General features: G+C 39.7%; 4 protein-coding genes across 16 annotated transcripts in view; 1 reads left to right on the forward strand and 3 right to left on the reverse strand.

Moving 5' to 3' along the window:
- Positions 1 to 18,681, forward strand: part of Dh31-R (Diuretic hormone 31 Receptor) — a 111,707-nt gene that overhangs the window by 75,262 nt on the left and 17,764 nt on the right. For all 6 annotated transcript variants that reach the window (XM_043412738.1, XM_043412741.1, XM_043412737.1 and 3 more), the window contains one exon: positions 3,238 to 3,348. In XM_043412738.1, coding sequence (XP_043268673.1) covers positions 3,238 to 3,348 — 111 coding nt within the window. The remainder of the gene's footprint in view (positions 1 to 3,237; positions 3,349 to 18,681) is intronic.
- LOC122406904 (uncharacterized) lies at positions 3,990 to 9,168 on the reverse strand. Of its 6 annotated transcripts, none has more exons than XM_043412712.1 (2): positions 9,149 to 9,168; positions 3,990 to 8,413 (listed from the first exon to the last, which is right to left on the reverse strand). In XM_043412712.1, exons 1-2 carry the CDS (start codon positions 9,151 to 9,153, stop codon positions 4,771 to 4,773), a joined length of 3,648 nt encoding a protein of 1,215 aa, XP_043268647.1. In that variant the 5' UTR covers positions 9,154 to 9,168; the 3' UTR covers positions 3,990 to 4,770. The 6 variants fall into 6 exon arrangements, with proteins under 6 accessions (XP_043268647.1, XP_043268653.1, XP_043268652.1 ...); XM_043412718.1 differs by lacking the exon at positions 9,149 to 9,168 and adding an exon at positions 8,679 to 9,131; XM_043412717.1 differs by lacking the exon at positions 9,149 to 9,168 and adding an exon at positions 8,628 to 9,131.
- Positions 9,369 to 12,609, reverse strand: LOC122406906 (juvenile hormone esterase-like). 3 transcript variants are annotated; one of them, XM_043412724.1, is made up of 8 exons: positions 12,343 to 12,609; positions 11,499 to 11,911; positions 11,231 to 11,416; positions 10,906 to 11,105; positions 10,670 to 10,826; positions 10,225 to 10,542; positions 10,005 to 10,149; positions 9,369 to 9,919 (listed from the first exon to the last, which is right to left on the reverse strand). In XM_043412724.1, exons 1-8 carry the CDS (start codon positions 12,411 to 12,413, stop codon positions 9,760 to 9,762), a joined length of 1,650 nt encoding a protein of 549 aa, XP_043268659.1. In that variant the 5' UTR covers positions 12,414 to 12,609; the 3' UTR covers positions 9,369 to 9,759. The 3 variants fall into 3 exon arrangements, with proteins under 3 accessions (XP_043268659.1, XP_043268660.1, XP_043268661.1); XM_043412725.1 differs by having other exon boundaries at positions 11,499 to 11,796; positions 12,343 to 12,608; XM_043412726.1 differs by having other exon boundaries at positions 11,499 to 11,833; positions 12,343 to 12,608.
- Positions 14,313 to 18,154, reverse strand: LOC122406909 (juvenile hormone esterase-like). Its single transcript, XM_043412729.1, has 8 exons — positions 17,783 to 18,154; positions 16,653 to 16,953; positions 16,385 to 16,570; positions 16,052 to 16,251; positions 15,814 to 15,970; positions 14,984 to 15,298; positions 14,692 to 14,836; positions 14,313 to 14,602 (listed from the first exon to the last, which is right to left on the reverse strand). The coding sequence occupies exons 1-8, from the start codon at positions 17,912 to 17,914 to the stop codon at positions 14,443 to 14,445; spliced, it is 1,596 nt and encodes a 531-aa protein (XP_043268664.1). The 5' UTR covers positions 17,915 to 18,154; the 3' UTR covers positions 14,313 to 14,442.

Raw genomic sequence — 18,681 nt, forward strand, 5'->3', positions numbered from 1 at the left:
ATATTTCATCCGGAGACGGATGAATTGTATCATTGCGATTTCTGTAGAAAGCAATTCTAATGAATTCAATTTTCTTTGTTTCTTACATTGTTCATCATTTCATTTAAAAAAAAAGGGAATTCAAGAATTAAAGAATTTTTCGTAGTTCAGAAAATTTTGCCTCTGCCCTGTGCCCATTGTGGTTTCGAAAAGAAAAAAAAAACAGGAAATTTCAATATTAAACTTTTCGCTTCGAGTCGTGTTCGTTTTGCCCCGTGTGTTCAATTTGCCCCATGTTCCCCTACATTTACGTGAGATGTACCAAGCAACTCACAATGTTTGAATTATAAATATATACATATCGACACTAAGAAAAAAAAGTTATTGGAACAACGAAATGTGGCATTACGAGGTGCCAATGAAACATATGATCGTCGCAAGGCTAAAATATGATTAAACGAACAAAAGAGTTTTATATCAACGTTGCAGCTGATGCGCCTCTGAACAGGGAGTTATTAGTTACTTTGGCGGTGGATCAGATAACTCTTGGCAGACGAGTGGGTCGGAAGTGGATGTGAGAGATTGATTATCGGCATGGGAGACGGAAGCGGGATGCTAATTCATCTTGAAAAATGAATCGTGCATTATCTCACTTTTGTTCTCATTGAAAATACACTTCAATTACTTGTTATTCGTTATCCTACTCATCAAGAGTAACCGATATTGTCGCTTGTAATTCTGTTGGAATTGAATTTTATTTTCTTTTCCTTTATTAAGTTCATCGGATAAATAGCATTGGCATTGAAGTTATATGTTCCGATCTGAGACGAGTCATAACAATATCGCCCTCGAACCCTCGCTCTTTCGTATTAGAACTGCAGTTGATTAATCGTAGGCTTGATTGTCTTAACCCACGACAAAACTTTAGATTGACACGCTCCGCAAGCCGCGAGACACAGAATACGTGGATAGTCATAATTGTACACCCGGTTGTAAGCCGTTCTCCGCAACTTTACCACAGATTCGCCTGCTTCATAGTTTTGCTTATAGCGTTGTCCCTCCAACGAGAAGGAAAAAGGTTAACAATGACAAAACTATTTTCTCATGGAGGGCTACATTCGAAAGCGATATTATGTTTTTCCTTTGAGGAAAAAAAATACGGGATATTCGTCGGCAAGAGTAGAATAATATTATATAAACCGGAAGAGAAAATGCAATTGAAAACCGCTCGTTGACAACGTGGCTGATGCTTTTTTTTTTTAGAAACAATAAGCATAGATTGAACTTTTTTGGAACTTTCCGTGCCGCCTTCGTACATTTGACTCAGATCCATATTGGTAACCCGTTAAATAATGAAAATATATTAACTACAAAAAGCCTGTGAACGAAAGTGTTTGAATTTTCATGGAACGCTCGGCAAAAAAAGATAATAGTTATTTTCTGTATTACTTGGTAGTGAAAAAACTTGAGTCCACATTTTTTTTTTTACCTCGAAGGATACGAAAATTGCTCGGCGATAACGCATCGTAGTCGAACGTTTATATGTGGCCTTCAAATTAAATTTTATGTCGGTTGGTCTTGCATTTATTTGCATGCACAAACTCTCAATCCATCAGCCAAGTGCAGTAAAACCGATAAGAACCAATATTATAGAATCACGTTTGAAATCATGCACGAACTTACTCAACATTAATAGCGCGAGCAGAATCCCCTGGAATTTGAGAGCGTCGTCGTCGCGCATACAGATATTCGAAAGCTCCTCGGTCAAATTGGGCGTCGATCTTCTCGGTCGAGAAGAAAAAATCGGCATTTTCAGTGATCAAAACAGTCGCTTCTTCTTTTATCTCTTGAACACATCGAGGCCGAAATATACGCGATAAAAAATAACGCTGGAAGGTACATTTTGTGTTTTAGTCCGAGTGGGATTAATTAGAGGATAAAATAACTTCATTATAAGTAGGTGAGATTTCAGTAAACATTTTGAGAATATGAATTGCCTGAGTGTGCAAGATAAGAGTCATAGTTTTTGGCTACACGATAAACGAATTAGCTGCTTCATAGAGAGAACCAATGAAAAAGGAAGTGGAGAGCAGAACGCGAGGGCTTTAATCAACATACACGAAAAGCCAACTGAGGTGCATATACGTAGATCGAAGCATGCACAAGAGATGCCTCCTCGTAACTTAGTTTAAGTGCAAGCGGATATATAGGCATGTACGATTCCAGCCATTCGAGAAGCATGGCCGTCCAAATAATCGTAGGTGAACGGTATAAGTAATAACGTCATACCCGACCCGATTGTGAATAATTCTATTGTGTTCGAATGCTTTCAAATAATTGCGCTATCTTCCCACCATGCCAAATGTTGCTCCGTAACCCCGTTTGACTTTGGACAACCAAACTTCCTTACCCAATTTAGGTCGCGAACACTCAAATTATTTTGTCTTTTTTATTTTTATCCAAATGATTTGCCTTCTAATTATCAGGGTAAATAATTGCATAAACGTCTTATTATCGTATAACAAGCTTCTGCTTTTTAGTATGTAATTTCTGCAGTCATCTCAATGAAATGCAGGCAGGCAGACAGGCAAACACTCCGCGTCGATATTTATGGTTAGGTGTATATACCGCCTGACAAACAGAAGTGAAATCAACAGTGTAATGCTACCCGTATCTTCTGCGTTGGCCCTTTCTCGGCAAAAGCTCTATCTCATCCTTGAAACCACAGTACGCCGAGTGGTCGATGGTATTCATGAAGACCATCAACGTTAACCTCAACGCATGCAGTAGAACGCTTTTGGTAGCTCCTTTGTTGGTTTGGAACGTCATCGAGGCTCATTGCTATTCTAATAGATTTTCCGTTTTACACATCCATCTTTATTATAAATACATGGATCACGGAGAAAACAAAGCTTCTATTATTTTCCCATTTACTTATATCTATGACTATTTTTCGGGAATTGGAATTGTGGTTAAGCGATTTTGCAGCGAAAGCCACTGAATAAAAACCGTGGAACGGCGGTCATTCTTTTTTGAAGCATGCTTCCGTCGTAGCGAAAGGCAACAGTACCAGGTTTTTAACCGAGGGTATGAAAACGCGCTGAGCGAATATTGAAAATAAACCAATCCGAACGTGATATTGATATTGATTTTGAGTATAAAATTTCTAAAATATATGCGAGTGTTCGTCCTAGTTGAACTTGTGATTTATAGTGTTTCGTCACAACAATAATTGTGAAAATATTTTTCTTCTTACAGAACTGTATTGTCCAGGCTTGTTTGACGGATGGTCCTGTTGGCCTGATACACCGGCAGGTCAAAAAGCGTACATTTCGTGTCCTTACTTCATCACTGGTTTCGACACATCACGTGAGTCCAGCATGTTTTCGAATCACGGCAATTATTTATTTATCTTTCCTCGCTAAAGTCTCGTTGTCAAAAAATTAAACGCGCTTGCGTAAAAAGACAAGTTAAAAATTTCTTACAATTCATAAAGTCCTTCAATTCTTTATGATATTATATGAAGCGTCATTTACAAAGACGTGCGAGAAAATTTCTTTTGAAAATATTCGACACTTTCAGCTGCCCATCTTCGAAGATCGAGTCAAGTGCATCAAACGAAAAACGTCGTTATACTTTTTCCTCGGGAATTTATGTTTTCAGGTTCCCATATGATGTAACAACGCTCATATAATTAGATTACTCCGCATATTGCGTCCAAGTATTACAACATTTAGAGAACAATTAACTCTCGAACGTAACCTGACGAGACTAGCAACATGATTTTTCGAACCGCGTCTCCCAACTTTGATTCGAGACACAGCCAGATTTTTTTACCGTCGAGATTCCAGTCTTTCAATACTCCTGGAAACTCGAAAGAAACCGACTTCTGCGTAGAGATTGGTGTCAGCGAACGCAGACAAGCGCGTTTTTTTTCGCAAAAGAAAATTCAATTTACATAAAAATCGAGACGTAACTACTACGAAGTTACATCATTTTCTTTCTTCATCTTTTATTCAAAATTTCAGTTTATTTCTGCACACTTGGTGCACACAATTTCTGAAGGTTGTATGTAAATTACAAAATTTTTTTAAGCATCACTATGACCTTACGGTAACATCCCTTTATTCGATAAGATTTACATTTAGTATATAAATTTATAATAAATCTCTGTAAAAAAAATACAATAGGATGTTTCGAAGATTATGAATTTTGCAACATTGGTTACGAAGTCTAGCACAGCTCATTCGATATCACACTGCGTTGGGGGAGGAAAAATTCGAAAAATAGTAAAGAAGAAAAAAGTTTGTGCGCAGTTTTCAAGGTGGTTAACCGTTGAACGAAAATTATTTTGTCATCAATTACAAAAAAAAAATATCAACCTTTCGGACAGAGGAAGTCAACATGCGGATACACATATATAGATAAATTCATATTGCACAGCAATGCATATTTGGTGTCCATTCAATGGGGTAACGATGGATATAGAAGTTGGGTTACATGACGTGCCAAAGCGACTGTGCCGAAGTAGTACATTGGAAAAAATTTTGATTCAACGGTTTCTTTTGTTAAGTAAGATTTGTTAATTATTACCGTAAGCCAATCATATCTTAATACGTAAAAATGATAAGCGCGTAGTTTAAAATGTGATTTCGTCAATAACGATAAAAAAAACAGGATTGAAGCGGTTTTTTCTTGAATTTTTGAAGGCAATGTGGTGCATACGTTTGACAGCTCCATTATCGATGATTAGAATTTTTCGATTTGTTTTCTCAATAGGACGAAGGGTAATCAATCCTCGTTTAACCAGGAGGTATTGGCGTGTTGATAAGCGAGACTAGTGGCGACAGGGTATGGACACCTAAGCAAAAATTCGAGCAAGCTATTGCGCCACTCGTTATTCTGTGAAACGCTGCTGAGAAACAAAAGTTTAGCCGCCAATGTGCACGAGTCCGAGGTAGAAACCCGGCAAAGTGTGTCGATCACTTGGTGCAGCACATCGTCATAAAAATTCGTATCGGAGACAATGAGAATCCATTTTTTGACAATTTCAGCGAGTTCAATGACGAGAACGGATGAAAAAATTTCGACAAAATGCGGCAGAGTGTTGACAATACTTTGAGCCACTGATGTTGAGTCTTTGACACCTTGTAGGCCTACTCCAAACGCCAAAAGAGCGTAAGTGGTCCAGTCCTGTTGAGGCTTGAGAACGCGCAGAAAACTCTCGAGTATAGTTTTCATTATTTTGACGTTGACCAAATCGACACCCGCGCAACAAACATGATTGTGAACGAATCTGTGGGTCATACAATTGATCGGGAAGCGCGGAGGTACCTCCGAGTCCGGCTTATCCCAGTGTTGCCTCAGTATATCCGTGTAAATATTGGAGAATATTTGCAAACGCGAATCGAGTTTGTTCGGATCAGCCCGAAGATAAGCGTTCAAGGTATACGTCATTCCAGCGTCAGCCAAATCCGAGCTAATCATGGGATTGCAAAAGTACTTTTTCACCAGTTTTTCCAAAAATTCTTCGGTCAATAGTAGACTCATTGCTGGAGTGATGCCACGAAGAAAACTATTTATACGGGGAACCATCTTTGCAGCACTCAAACTAGAGGCCTCGAGTCTCTCAAGGGTCGCCAACAGATGGGACATGTATTCGGCGAAGTAGGCATCTGGTATCAGATTGAAATTATTTATAATATCGAAAATTTCGTCGTCCTCGATCCCTAAATCGATCAAGCAATCTCTCAGCACGATCCAATTTTCCGGACAGGGATTATCCGGGAAAAGGAAGTTGAATATATTTTCGAAAATAACAACACGTATCGATCGGTGTTTATCCATTTTCCAGAGAGATATCAAAAAGTCTCGATAATCCGTGATCGTAGCGACGAGACAAAACAAACGTATACCGTGTTTCTTTACAGAAACACGACAATCGGTTAATTGTTTAGCGAATTTTTGAACTTTGTCAACCGAGGTGCGTCGACTTACATTGAACAATGATGTTAAACCAAGAGTCAAAAAATCGCCATCGCAAAAGTTCATCACGAGAGACAACGGGACTGGAGGATTCACGAGGTTCATGGCGCGTGGGATTCCTTGCGTTTTCCAATAATTCGATTTGGCATCCTTTTTATCAGTATCAATGGTTTTTTCATCTTTGGGAATTAAGGGCTCGATTACACTAGCATATTCAGAGCCTGTCATGAGGATGGCAAGAATTATTAGTGATTGATCGGTTTCATTGGTACTCAAACTTGCGAGGGATCGAGCGAGGAATCTCATCGGCAAATCTTGATACCATCGGGAAGCTTTCACGAAACGTCGCGCTATCCTTTTTCCACATATAATATTTATAATGGCATTCCAATATTCGTCGAAGTGAGTGAGAATCTTGCTTGGTTCGGCTTTCAGAATTTTTAGCACCTGGCCAGTTTCAACATCGGCCAAGGCGTCGAACTCAGCTGGTATCCATTTTTCGTACAGATCTACTTCCCACTTTTTGAGATATCCGATTATCTCATCGAATCTCCATTCGGACTTCTTGGTCATTGTTTTCAGAGACTTTTCAACGACTCCGAGTAGCCACGGGTAATTCTTCATCGACAATTTTTCCATTTTAGTACTGTTGCTTTTGTTGGCATTGCGCTCGTTGAAATTCCCCATTGATTTTGCAATGTTTTTCATTGCGTCAACCCCGTGAGTCGACCATACTTTGTCATTCTCTAGATATTTACGAGGCAGAAGAGACATCATTTTGTCAAAGCAAAGTCTATCGTATTCCGGATATTTTTCGAATATGCACCACTCAGCGTTCCACGCTATCATATTCAACTCGATCAAAATTTCAATGCTTTCGTCGATCGAAAGATCGTGACTGAGATTGAAGTATATGAATGCGGTGAGGATTCGGATGGATAACCCCGCATTCTCTGTGAGCTCGTGTTTAACGTTGAGAAACTTGACGAATTCGTACAGTACTGACCAATGATCTTTACCAAACATCGACGTGACCGAATAATACATGAAGCTATTCAGAACTTCGAAGATCACGCAGGTCCGTTCGTTCTTGTGACGAGTAGTAAAATATCGTAAGATTTCAAGAAGCGTTTCTTTGTCGTCGTTAATCGAACAAGCAAAAAACATCTGCTGAAGAAGTTTCGATCTTTCGTCGGCCGAGGAAGTCTTCGATATTTCCTGTTTGATCGACGTAATTGTTTCTTCGAGTGGTAAATAACAACGCCACATTTTATCCACCGTGCCAGTCGAGTGCCAATCAGGTTCTTTTTTGAGCTTTATGCGGGCTTGTCGAACTCGCTCGTCGGTTGGTAACATTTTCAGGATCTCTTTACCTATGATATCATGATTATCAAGCATACTTGCGTTATAAACTTGCTTATAAGTCTCAAGTAGTAAAGGTATTCTCTCCTGTTCAGGATAATGCACGAGATACTCTTCAACCTGGTAATATCGGAAATCATTACTTTTGAGCGGATAAATCTTGGCAAACATTCTCTCGTACTGAGACTTTGTGACCTTCGCCGCAATAACTTTCAGCGGCATCATACTTTTGTACAGGATTGGTGCGTCCAGTACAACGTCGACGTTGCCTTTCAAAAATCTCTCCGTCGCTTTGTTGCTCAGTTTCATACCCAAACAGGATTTGTGCATCTCGATCAATTCGATCAAAGATTTAAGATGATTTTTTATCAAGCGTGGCAAAAAAAATGTGTATTTGTAGATATCGATGCAATGCAAATTCCGCTCTGTTGCTCTCTCATCGTCAGGCTTTGATAATTTCAAATAGCGAATTACAAGTTCTGGAAATTTGTCAAACAAGGTTTTGACTATTCGCCGAGACAGGATGATCTTTTGTTCTATCACGGTCTTCCAAATGAATGATTCCGAACAGGCCACGAAAAGCGGCTCCGCTTGCCTTTTGCCGTAAGTCTGGCAAGTGAAATCATAAAATTCTTCTGCCAGGGTAGTCTCCCCGTCCGTTTTCAGTCTCATGCTCAATCTTTTTATTATTTTCATTCTTGTATTCAGCGTGATCAATGGGTACAAATTTGTTTTGAAGTATTCTACGTTAATAACTTCTTTGTTATTCCCTCTAAAGAACCACTTGGTTCTTAAAGCTAAATCAACCAGTTCACGGTCTTCCGACCTGAGAGCTTCCGCCACGACTTCATTTTGTCGTAATATTTTGGCAATTTTTAGTCTTACCAACGACTCCAAAGGTTTGGGAACTTCGTCGAGACAAAACAGTGGCGTAGCAACATCGCCGTGAGATTTTGCTTCGGTAACAGCCTTCTGAGCTATGGCATTAAGCTGCGTGTACTTTTGACCCGGTGTGCAGCCCGAAATTGCCTGAATAGCCTCCAGATAATGGGACGTGTGTAAATCCATACTGAATTTTTCCTCAAAGCTATCCTTCAAACATAAAAAAAATCACCTTCCATGATTTTTGCGGAAAAAGTAATGAAAAAGAAACTATCTCTAAGAAAGTTGAATAAAGTGACCATTTTTTCTTTTCTTTTATTCTCAATTGATATAAAACATATTCACGCTTGATTTCCCGTGGTTTATCAGGACCTGCGAGATAGGACCCAGCAAGTTTGACGCGACTGCGTATCACTCACTTTTGGAGGTTACGTCGGGAGAACCCGAATCGCAATATCGACCACGATTACCGAGAGTATATTTGTCGTTCTTTTTCTCTCTTCCTTCATAAGACTATTTTTCCGTTTTATCCACACTGTTTGTCGAATTTCTATATTTTTCTGTAAATATACATTTCTCTGGGTTCGAATGAATTTTAAACTTTGAAATTTTCGTACTCAAGAGGGGGGGGGGGGGGGGGGGTCCAAGATGACAATTGACTACGCCCTCGAACTGCACATAATCGGAGACGGCGATTTTTTTTTATCGCCGGTCTGACGTGTTGCCGCCGCCGCCACTACTGCCGCAAATCAACGGTCGAGACCCGTGGTCGAGACTCAAGAAAACAGATGAAATCATTACCGAGAGAGAACACGCTTGCAGACAAATAAACCGATTAAGCGTCGCAGAGAGGGAGAGAGAGGTATAAATGCAAAAACTAATGCAGAAGCCGTTGCGCTGCAGAAGTTACTGATTGTGAGTGCACAGTCTACAGACGTACCACATGTAAACAAAGATGCCAGCGAGAAGCGGGTTTGATGTGAGCCAGCACGCGGCGGTATATATGACATGTCTATGCCATTCGGAGAGTTCATGCGCATGCGTGAAACCGAAGCGTTTTAACAAAAGCATAAAATGCTCCAAGATGTAATTCCCGTTGACTTATTTCGATCAATATCGTCAAGTGAGAAAGATAAATAAATATTTCTCTACAAAAAAAATCACTCACATTTGAAGTTTTATTTTTTCGAAGACAAAATAAGTTGAAAAGTTACAGTGATCATGAAAGAAGTATAAATTTTCAAAGCCTCAAATGACTTATGAGCTTCGTAATTCAAGAAAATGACATGTCAATTTTACCCCCATCACAGCGAATCGCTTTATTCAGAGAAAGTATAAAAATATAACTCTTGATAGTTCGGCGAGCCTCGAGCCAGCAGACGACAGGGCTGTCAATGAGTCTCTTGATATTGGAGCTCGAGTACCACAAAATATTTCAGTTTTCAATAATTCGTGTCTTCATCGTTGATCGTATAAAAATGGTAAAAATTTCAAAAGCGTATAACTATATTTTGATGGACCCACTTTCAAGTCTATTCTCGATAAACGGTTTTACAATTTGCTCGTTAATTTTTTCTCCCACTTTGCGTACACGTTTGGTATCGATTCCATACGGAGATTCTCGTTGATGTTCAAACATTCAATGTTGTCTGGACTTTTCAGGGGATGCCATTCTACTGTCAACGTATTTGTTATCGCTGGTGTAGGATTTCTGAAAAAATATAGATAATATAAAAATTCCGTGCAAATGGAAAAATAACGTCGAAACGCATCTTCAAAATGGATCGTTCTCTGACCCCGTTTTTGCAAAATTCGTCCACATTTCCGTGACACGTTTCGCGACAAGGTGTTCCATAGAACCAGCTTTAAACGGTAGGATCCCCATCGATGCCAACAATTTTGAATAAAATATGTAATTGAGCTCATCCGAATGACAGGCGCCTGTAACGATAGAAAAATTACGATTGAGTCGTTTGTTTGAATACTCAACGAAATAAAAAAAATTCTGATAAGTACCAGATATATCCAGTCCAGCATTCGCTTTTACCAAAGAAAATCCTTTGTCATAAGAAAATTTGTAAAAATACGTTGGACATTTATTTTTGATGGTTTGGATCGCAGCGACCTCGTGAATTCCAGAAAGAAACTGAACATCCGACTGCATTTCCACGTAATTACAAAGGCTTTCTGACGACACGGGTCTATTGCCGAAATAAATATCCTTTAGATCAGAAACTTCGAGGCCTTGGTACTCCAGCAGTTTAGTCGCTCTTGGACAGAAAACCTGCTCTAAACAAGAGTTGTACGAGGCTAATTTTTTATCGTCAGTGGCACCTGCAATAAAAAATCATTCGCTTCGACATTTCGTAATGGCAGTTCTTGATTTTTCGTCGAGAGCGCAAACCCTCGTGATAGAACGAGCGAGTGGACACAAAAATAATTTGTGTTCACAAAAGATTACGCGTGAGCCATGGGATTCCTTCGTGACTCGTGTGTCCCATCATGAACGGAACGTCGACGCTTTCATGTGATGCTGTTTTGGCTGAGATCGGAAGAAATGGATTTTTCGATGTTTCATCAACAGTAGGAACAAAGCAACGAAAAGCGCTCCAGTGGACCTGTCGATAGAAACGGTTTTTTACTTTTTCAAGCACCACCGAACGTATAGCACGAAAATAATATTATTTGAATTCGGACCTCTTGGCTGATTTTTCTGTCCATCTCCACGAGTATTTTGGCATCGAGACTCCGAAGAAACTCGACCAATATTTTCGAATCGGTCATTTCTTTGCCCAGCGCTTGAGCCAATTTTCGGGCATAAAATTTTGGCGAGGTTTCCATACCTGCCCACGGATTAACTGCTACTCCACTCTGAGATATTGCTTTGTGGAAGAGCCCTACAAAAATTTCGGCAAAAAAAACATTAGCTACGGACACATTCCGTATTAGTTTGAAGAAGCAACGAATCGTTAGTTATAGGACGAGAGAAAAATATGCTCTGTGAATCAGAATGGGTCGCGACCTTTGGCCAAAGGGGATAAAGTGAGGTAGTGAACGGACGCGCCACCGGCGCTCTCGCCAAAAATTGTTACATTTTCCCGGTCACCACCGAAATTTTCGATGTTTTTCTGTACCCATTCGAGGGCGAGGAGCTGATCCTTGAGGCCTTGATTGCCGCTCACTTCGCCATCCTCCAAGTTCAGAAAACCTTTGACAGATTATAGAAACCAGTGAGTTGACCGAAACATAGCACTCCGCGTGACAATGAATTGTTTCATAACGCGATCTACCGAATACACCAAGTCGATAATTAATAGTGACGAGGATCACATCGTTCTCGATTATATAATCAGGTCCGAAGAGCGTGTCGTCGCCAGAACCGAAAGCGAACAAACCACCGTGAATCCAGACCATTACAGGCTTCGGGGTGAAGGACCGAGACGTTTCGTGTGACGGCGTGTACACATTCAGATACAAACAATCGTCGCCTCCAACGACCGTACGTGTCATTGAATCGTACTGCGCGCAATTTGGACCAAACTTTGAACAATCCTTTACGTTTGACCAGAACTCTGCTGGCTTCGGCTCCTGTATACGCTTACTAATTAGAGAGCTCTCCGGAACGCTAAGCATATAGACGAATTCAGGGAATCTCAGCGCGCTTTGCCTATTGCGATTGATGGCAGTCCGAGAATCGTAAATCCTAATTGTAAATCTGAATCTCAGTGTAGAACGAGAAGACGATTAATCCTACGATCGCGGAAGAGAGTTTTTTATTTATCCGTCAAAATTTCCGCGTTGGATCAACAAATCGTGGCGAGCGTAACCGACGATTCGACAAATTTCGGTGATGATTCGGAATAAAAAAAAGGAGCATTATATTATGTTTTTATTGAATCGATGGTTCCTCTATTCGAATATTAAAGTTATTGGACAGTTCTCAGGAGAAATGTATATAAATTGAAAGATACTTATATTGATACTGAGCAAGGGAAATATTGACCGATCCATCGTGGTCTAAAAAATTTCGTTGATTTTGACTAAAAATGATCGCACACAAGCGAGATCAAGGCTTATTTAATGCGAGTTTCTTTAACGAAAATTCCAATGAAAAAATGCTTCATCAAGCTTTACCTGAAATCTAAGCTCGCCGACCGGTGGTTTGGCATAAGGAATTCCCTTAAAAGCCGCATACGGTTTGCCATAAATTGATTTTTCACTTACACCGCGTAACTGACCTTCAACAATTTGCACAACAGGCCGCATTATTTTATTCATTTTATCTATTCTAATAATCTGATAATTACGATTTGAATAATAACGTATTCGTTGACTCGCAGCCGGCACATCTGTTTTTCAACTCCAGTTCGGAGTCTCGATCGACAAACTCCTCAGATCCGATAGATATATGCGTGCACAGCTGACGACTCAAAGTCCTCTCTATCTTATTTTCTCGTTTTCTTTTGCAATCTTCGTGTACGGTGACAAGCTCCGGAGCGCTGCTCGACGCGCTAAATTTGAACATTGCGCTTTCTACGCGGAGAGACTTTTACAGCAACAATTATTATGTTTTTATAGTAACGTCGGACCATTTTGATTAAAAACATAGTAAATAATGAAATGATTTGATGAAAATTCAGGAGATAACATAGCAATCGTTTCTCTGTGCTATACGAAAAATTGCATAGTTTCGTATTTTCCTTTTTACCGCACTGAATTTTGCTCAATAACATAGCAAAATTCATGCGCTCACCAATTATATGAGGCGTTGCGAATATAAACATGAAAATTAATTAGTGGCAGATAGTAAAATTTCAAGCAATCGCTTCGTTCATAAGCGAACTTTGTCACGTAAATCTTAGTCGAAAAGTAAATTTACTTCTCTTCGGAACGGTGCGACTCAACAATACAAACATTTTCGACATTTCACAAATTTAACCAGTCCAATTCACCAATTTTTAATATTTCGCCAAAGACACGAGTGACATTCGGATATCGATACATCGTTCGATGTAAGAATATCACAGACCTAAATTTTGCTTGTCGCACATAGTAAAATTTGAGAGAATTCCTTTCGGCGTCAGAATTACTATGCACTTTGGTGAAATGTGATAGAATGGCGATATACAACAATGATATTACAAAACATAGCAAATTTTTCTACGTATTTCTCCGAAATATTTGTATAATAATCCGTGTATGTGCTTCGAATGCGTTTTAACGCAGTGTCTTACACACGGTGAAAATTAACCCTTAGTGTGCATCTGGGGTCAGGTTGACCCCAAAATTTTTTTAACCGAAAAAGTGATTTTTACGCGCACTATCAACTTTGAGCACGTTTTTGAACAATGAAAAAAGATTTTTCTCGAAATCCGACTTTGCAGCCTTAAAGTTGGATCAATTCACTGCAAAAAGTGACTAAACCCTTTATTCCGAAAAGCTCGTTTTAGTTACCGAGTTATTCGATGTCAAAAATGACCTGGGGTCAAAGTGACCCCATGTGCACGAAATGTCTCGCTGTGAAGGTGTGCGCACTGAGGGTTAAGGACGAATACTGTAAATTTTGTCTCACAATTTGGCGTCCCACTCTCGGTCGGACTTTCCGTCTTGATTTGGCGTAACTCGTGTCACAGTCTTTCGAGTCGTTATCTCTTGATATATCACAGTTTTCTTGATTTTCAACATCCCATCTCTAACGCTCCACCACAAATTGATCGAATCTCGCTCCCCCTTTTTCTCAATATTTCCATTCGATCGACGTAAATCATGGCTAGCAAGATTCTTTGATAGAATAGTGACACCCTCCATCAATAGACCCTCTTTCGTTCAACATTGAACTCGTGTGTGAACGTTTTTTGTGCACATCGAATTAACGATAAATGTACGTTGGTACTATATTTTTTTTTTCCCCACTTGCAATGAAAACTCAATCAAAACTGTTGGTTTTTTCTTCGTTTCGGTGTTTGGCTTCCTCATTTATCCCCTCCAATCTCAGCTGATTGTATCATTCCGTGAGAAAAAGCTCCGCCGAAAACATTTTTCGCCCGGTATACGAACTGCGTGTGTGCGTGATCAACTTTTCATGAAAGATAAGCAAGCATGGCTAATTTTTAAAATAAAATTTGTCTTTATTTTTCAACATACAACAATCCGAAAAACGCCGTTTATGGGTAAAGAATATGTGACTCGAAGCAACGTTTCAACTTGGTTTTTTATTTGTTTAATTTAATCTGTTCACAACTGGCTCGTAGATTTTTTCACCAGTTTTTTGTTGACGTTCGTTATCGATTCCATACGAAGGTCGTCGGTGATGTGTAAACATTCAAAGTGATCAGGATTTTTCAAGGGTTGCCACGTTACCGGTAACGTTTTCGTTACAGCTGGTGTGGGATTCCTAGAGAAATTTTTTTAAAGAGATTTCATTAGAATGAAAAAATCGAAAAAAATAGCATGTTGGTAGAATTTCAAAAACTAGTGTCTGACCCTGTTTTAGCAAAATTCGTCCACATTTGTGTAACACGCTCCATAACGAGATGTTCCGTAGAAGTGGGCTCGGGTGGTGGAATTCCAAACGATGCCATTAATTTGGGGTAGAATATATAACTGAGATCATCGGCGTGGCAAGCACCTGTAACGATTAAAAATAAAAATGAATGCTTTAAATAAAAAAATGATTGTGTTTGGAATCACAAATGTGGAACGAGTGAATCTATTTTTGCGAACTGTATATGGCTGAAGGAATGTCAATAAATATTTTTCGATTTTCAAAAATTACCGGGCATATCCAGTCCGAAAATGGCTTTGACCCCGGAATGTCCGCTGTCGTAAGAGAACTTGTAAAAGTACGTTGGACATTTGCTTTTGACAGCTTGAATAGCAGCCACCTCGTGAATTCCAGAGAGAAATTGAACATCCGACTGCATTTTCACGTAATTATCAAGAGTTTCCGACGACACGGGTTTGTTCCCAAAATAAATATTTCTCAGATCAGAAACACTGAGTCCCCGATCATTCAGTACTTTTATCACTCCAGGACTGAACACCCGCTCCAAAGAAGAATCGTACAAAGCCAATTTTCTGTCATTGATGTCTGCAAAAATAAGAATTCGGAGAAAGAAAATGCGAGAGAGAGAAAAGGGGAGAGCAAAAAGAATTTTCTACTTCTGCTACTGACGTCGTAGCATGAAAGTCGAACATAAATTCCAATACAAAGTGTCCTCTTCGTGTGGAGTCACATTCCCCATAGTTCAACATTTTCATTCAACACTTTCATTCAACACGGACATTTTCATAAAACCAAAAGAAAATGCGAATGAAATAAACTCGAATTTTCGAAGCCTTCTTATCATTCATTTTTCGAATGTGAATGATACGAGCATTCGTACTCGTTTAAACACCCTGTATATCAGGGCAAAGAATACCTTGCTATGTCGGTATAGCCGATATAACAAGGTATGAAGAAATATAACAGGGTGTAATGATAGTTTTGTATCGTGAGATATCCTGGGCAATGAATTTCCCTGACAAAGGCTATTTTTCGATTATCGCAAATCCTGGAGATAGAAGGGGCCATCAATAAGGAAAAAAAACTTGGAAAATCTTTACTTGCGAGATACAGGATTCCTTCGTGACTCATATGACCTATCATGTACGGTACATTGACGCTTTCCCGAGAAGCAATTTCCACTGACACCGGAAGAAATGGATTTTTCGATGTTGAGTCGATGCTCGGCGTAAAGCAACGAGAACCGTTTTTCCCGATCTATTAAAAGAAAACTGTTTGTGACTCTTCGAGGCAAAACTCTTGCATGTGTTATGGAAAAAATAAAAATCGAATCTTGACCTCCTGACAGATCTTTTCGTCCGCCTCGACGAGTCTTTCAGCATCGAAACTCCGAAGATATTCCACAAGTAATCTCGGATCGGTTATTTCTTTGCCCAACGCCGAAGATAATTTTTGTGCATACAATTTTGGCGAGTTTGCCATACTTGCCCAAGGATTCAGAATTACTCCGCTCTGGGATATTGCTTTGTGGAAGAGCCCTGAAAAAATGTTGCCCAGAAGAATCGTTACTTGGAAATTTTATGGGTTACTTCGAAACGGCGGCGTAGTTTGTCGCGAGATTCGGCTCTCAACCGAACACTTTTGCGCATCAAGAGCGGACACTCTCCTCACCTTTGGCCAAAGGAGATAAAGCGAGATAGTGAACGGACGCGCCACCAGCGCTCTCGCCAAAAATTGTTACATTTTCCCGGTCACCACCGAAATTTTCGATGTTTTTCTGTACCCATTTGAGGGCGAGTAGCTGATCCTTGAGGCCTTGATTACCGCTCACTTCGCCATCCTCCAAGTTCAGAAAACCTTTGACAGATTAAAAAAACCAGTGAGTTGACCGAAACATAGCACTCCGCGTGACAATGAATGGTTTCATAACGCGATCTACCGAATACACCAAGTCGATAATTAATAGTGACGAGGATCACATCGTTTTCGATAATGTAATCAGGTCCGTAGAACTTGTCGTCGCCGGAACCGTAGGCGAATGCACCACCGTGAATCCAGAGCATTACAGGCTTCGGCACAGCCGAAGATGGAGACGTTTCGTGTGACGGCGTGTACACGTTCAGATACAAACAATCGTCACTTCCGACTATTGTTCGGGTCATGGGATCGAATTGAGCGCAGTTCGATCCAAACTTCGAAGCATCTTTTATATTTGACCATGACTCAGCAGGCTCCGGATCCTGAATACAATCGGTAATTAGAAGCGCCAACCAACAAAGGACACTCGGATGAATTCGCACGTACAAATCAATAGGTCTTACGACCTATACTGCTGCGACGCTGTCGCAGATTGTGTACATAGAAATGCGTGCTCGGGGCTTCGTAAATGATGACCTCAAATGACAATATATAGAGCGCGCGGATTCGATCGATCCTTTACAATTGCCGCTGCAACAAGGACAAATGGGGAAAGTATCGAAATGTTCGAAATTTTACGTGAATCAGGTGTTGATTTTTTTTTTTTCATACGACGCAGCCTCCGCATCTAAAATTAATTCTGCTTTTTCTTTCTCGACAGATTTAATCATGGTCATCGTGCCACGTCATTTCACGTTCTCGTTGCTCAAGCTCAACTATATAATTTACTCTTAATAAGGAGTGGTGTAACGTGGTTTTTTTTTCTTATTACTCTTCTTGATGCATCGATGATGACTTCTCATTATAGTAATTACTTTGATTAATAACTAGCAAAGGAATTATGGGGAGATTTCAATTTTTAATAAAAGAACCTCTGAATTTTTATGCAAACGGGTTCAACTTTTTTTATCTCACCTAGTTGATCGTCAGAACAATCGAGGATGAATAAATGTTAGTATAACAGGATGAGACTAGAATCATTTTTCACCATGATCTAACGCGTATAAGAATAGCACAATTCGGTTGATTTCAGCGAAAATAACAGAGTGAGAGTTGGAACCATATGAAGCGTATGGAAGGGAAACTCATTCTTAATCTTGGAGAGTGTTTTGCCTAAAAATCCGTCGGTAAATAACACTTCAAATGATTTACTTGAAATCTGAGCTCGCCGATTGGTGGTTTGGCGTACGGAATTCCCTTGAAAGCAGCGTATTGTTTGCCTTTTATCGATGTTTCGACCACACCGCGCAATTGACCCTCGACAAGTCGTACGACAGGCCTCATCGTTCTGTTTTTTTTTTTTTTTTTTCACTTATTGATAGATGTGTGGAATCTTCCGATTATGATTTTTTTTTATGTTGGCCGAATGAATTTCTTGGACGTTGACTTTTTTCCACTAATTATTCGCAATCTAAATTGTAATGAAAGTTTAAATATTAATTCGTTCGAGAAGATTCGCAAAACTTGACACACAGACGTCGCTGTTACAACTTGACCAATTTTCATCACGCACTGTAAACAGCTGATAAGGTTCGCTATGGATCCTTTCACTCTTTCCTCCCCCACTTTTCTCGCGTAGAGTCCAGAAGTCGCGATTGCCGGCTGACGCGGTAAATTCGAATGCTGTCTCTGTAACTCGTATACAGCGAGCTTTGTAACGGAATATTTGTTGCATTCAACAAAAGATGGTCAAATAAATGAGGCATAATAAATTGTGAAATTTATCAATGAGAAATAGTTGGTACTAAATTTAGCTTTGATCTCCAAACTATGTTTTTGCCGTTCACGTTGAAACTATCGTGAGTAAAATCGCTGAATTTCGCATAGTATCCTCGATTTTGAATATCGCATTTTTCACTCATCTCCATGAATCAATCAAACTTTACTCTCTGCTATTTCTAATTTTTTTTTTCCATTGACGCGCAGATCATTGATATTCACGTTGCGAAGACGAACGGAACGCGCGTGTCCTATAGACTTTGATTGAATAAGGAAGTGGAAAAGTGAACCTTCTCTCGTTCCCCAGTAAATTTATGTATAGAAGCAATATC

This window comes from Venturia canescens, chromosome 2, assembly GCF_019457755.1.
Source record: "Venturia canescens isolate UGA chromosome 2, ASM1945775v1, whole genome shotgun sequence".
In the NCBI taxonomy this organism is placed as follows: Eukaryota; Metazoa; Arthropoda; class Insecta; order Hymenoptera; family Ichneumonidae; genus Venturia; species Venturia canescens.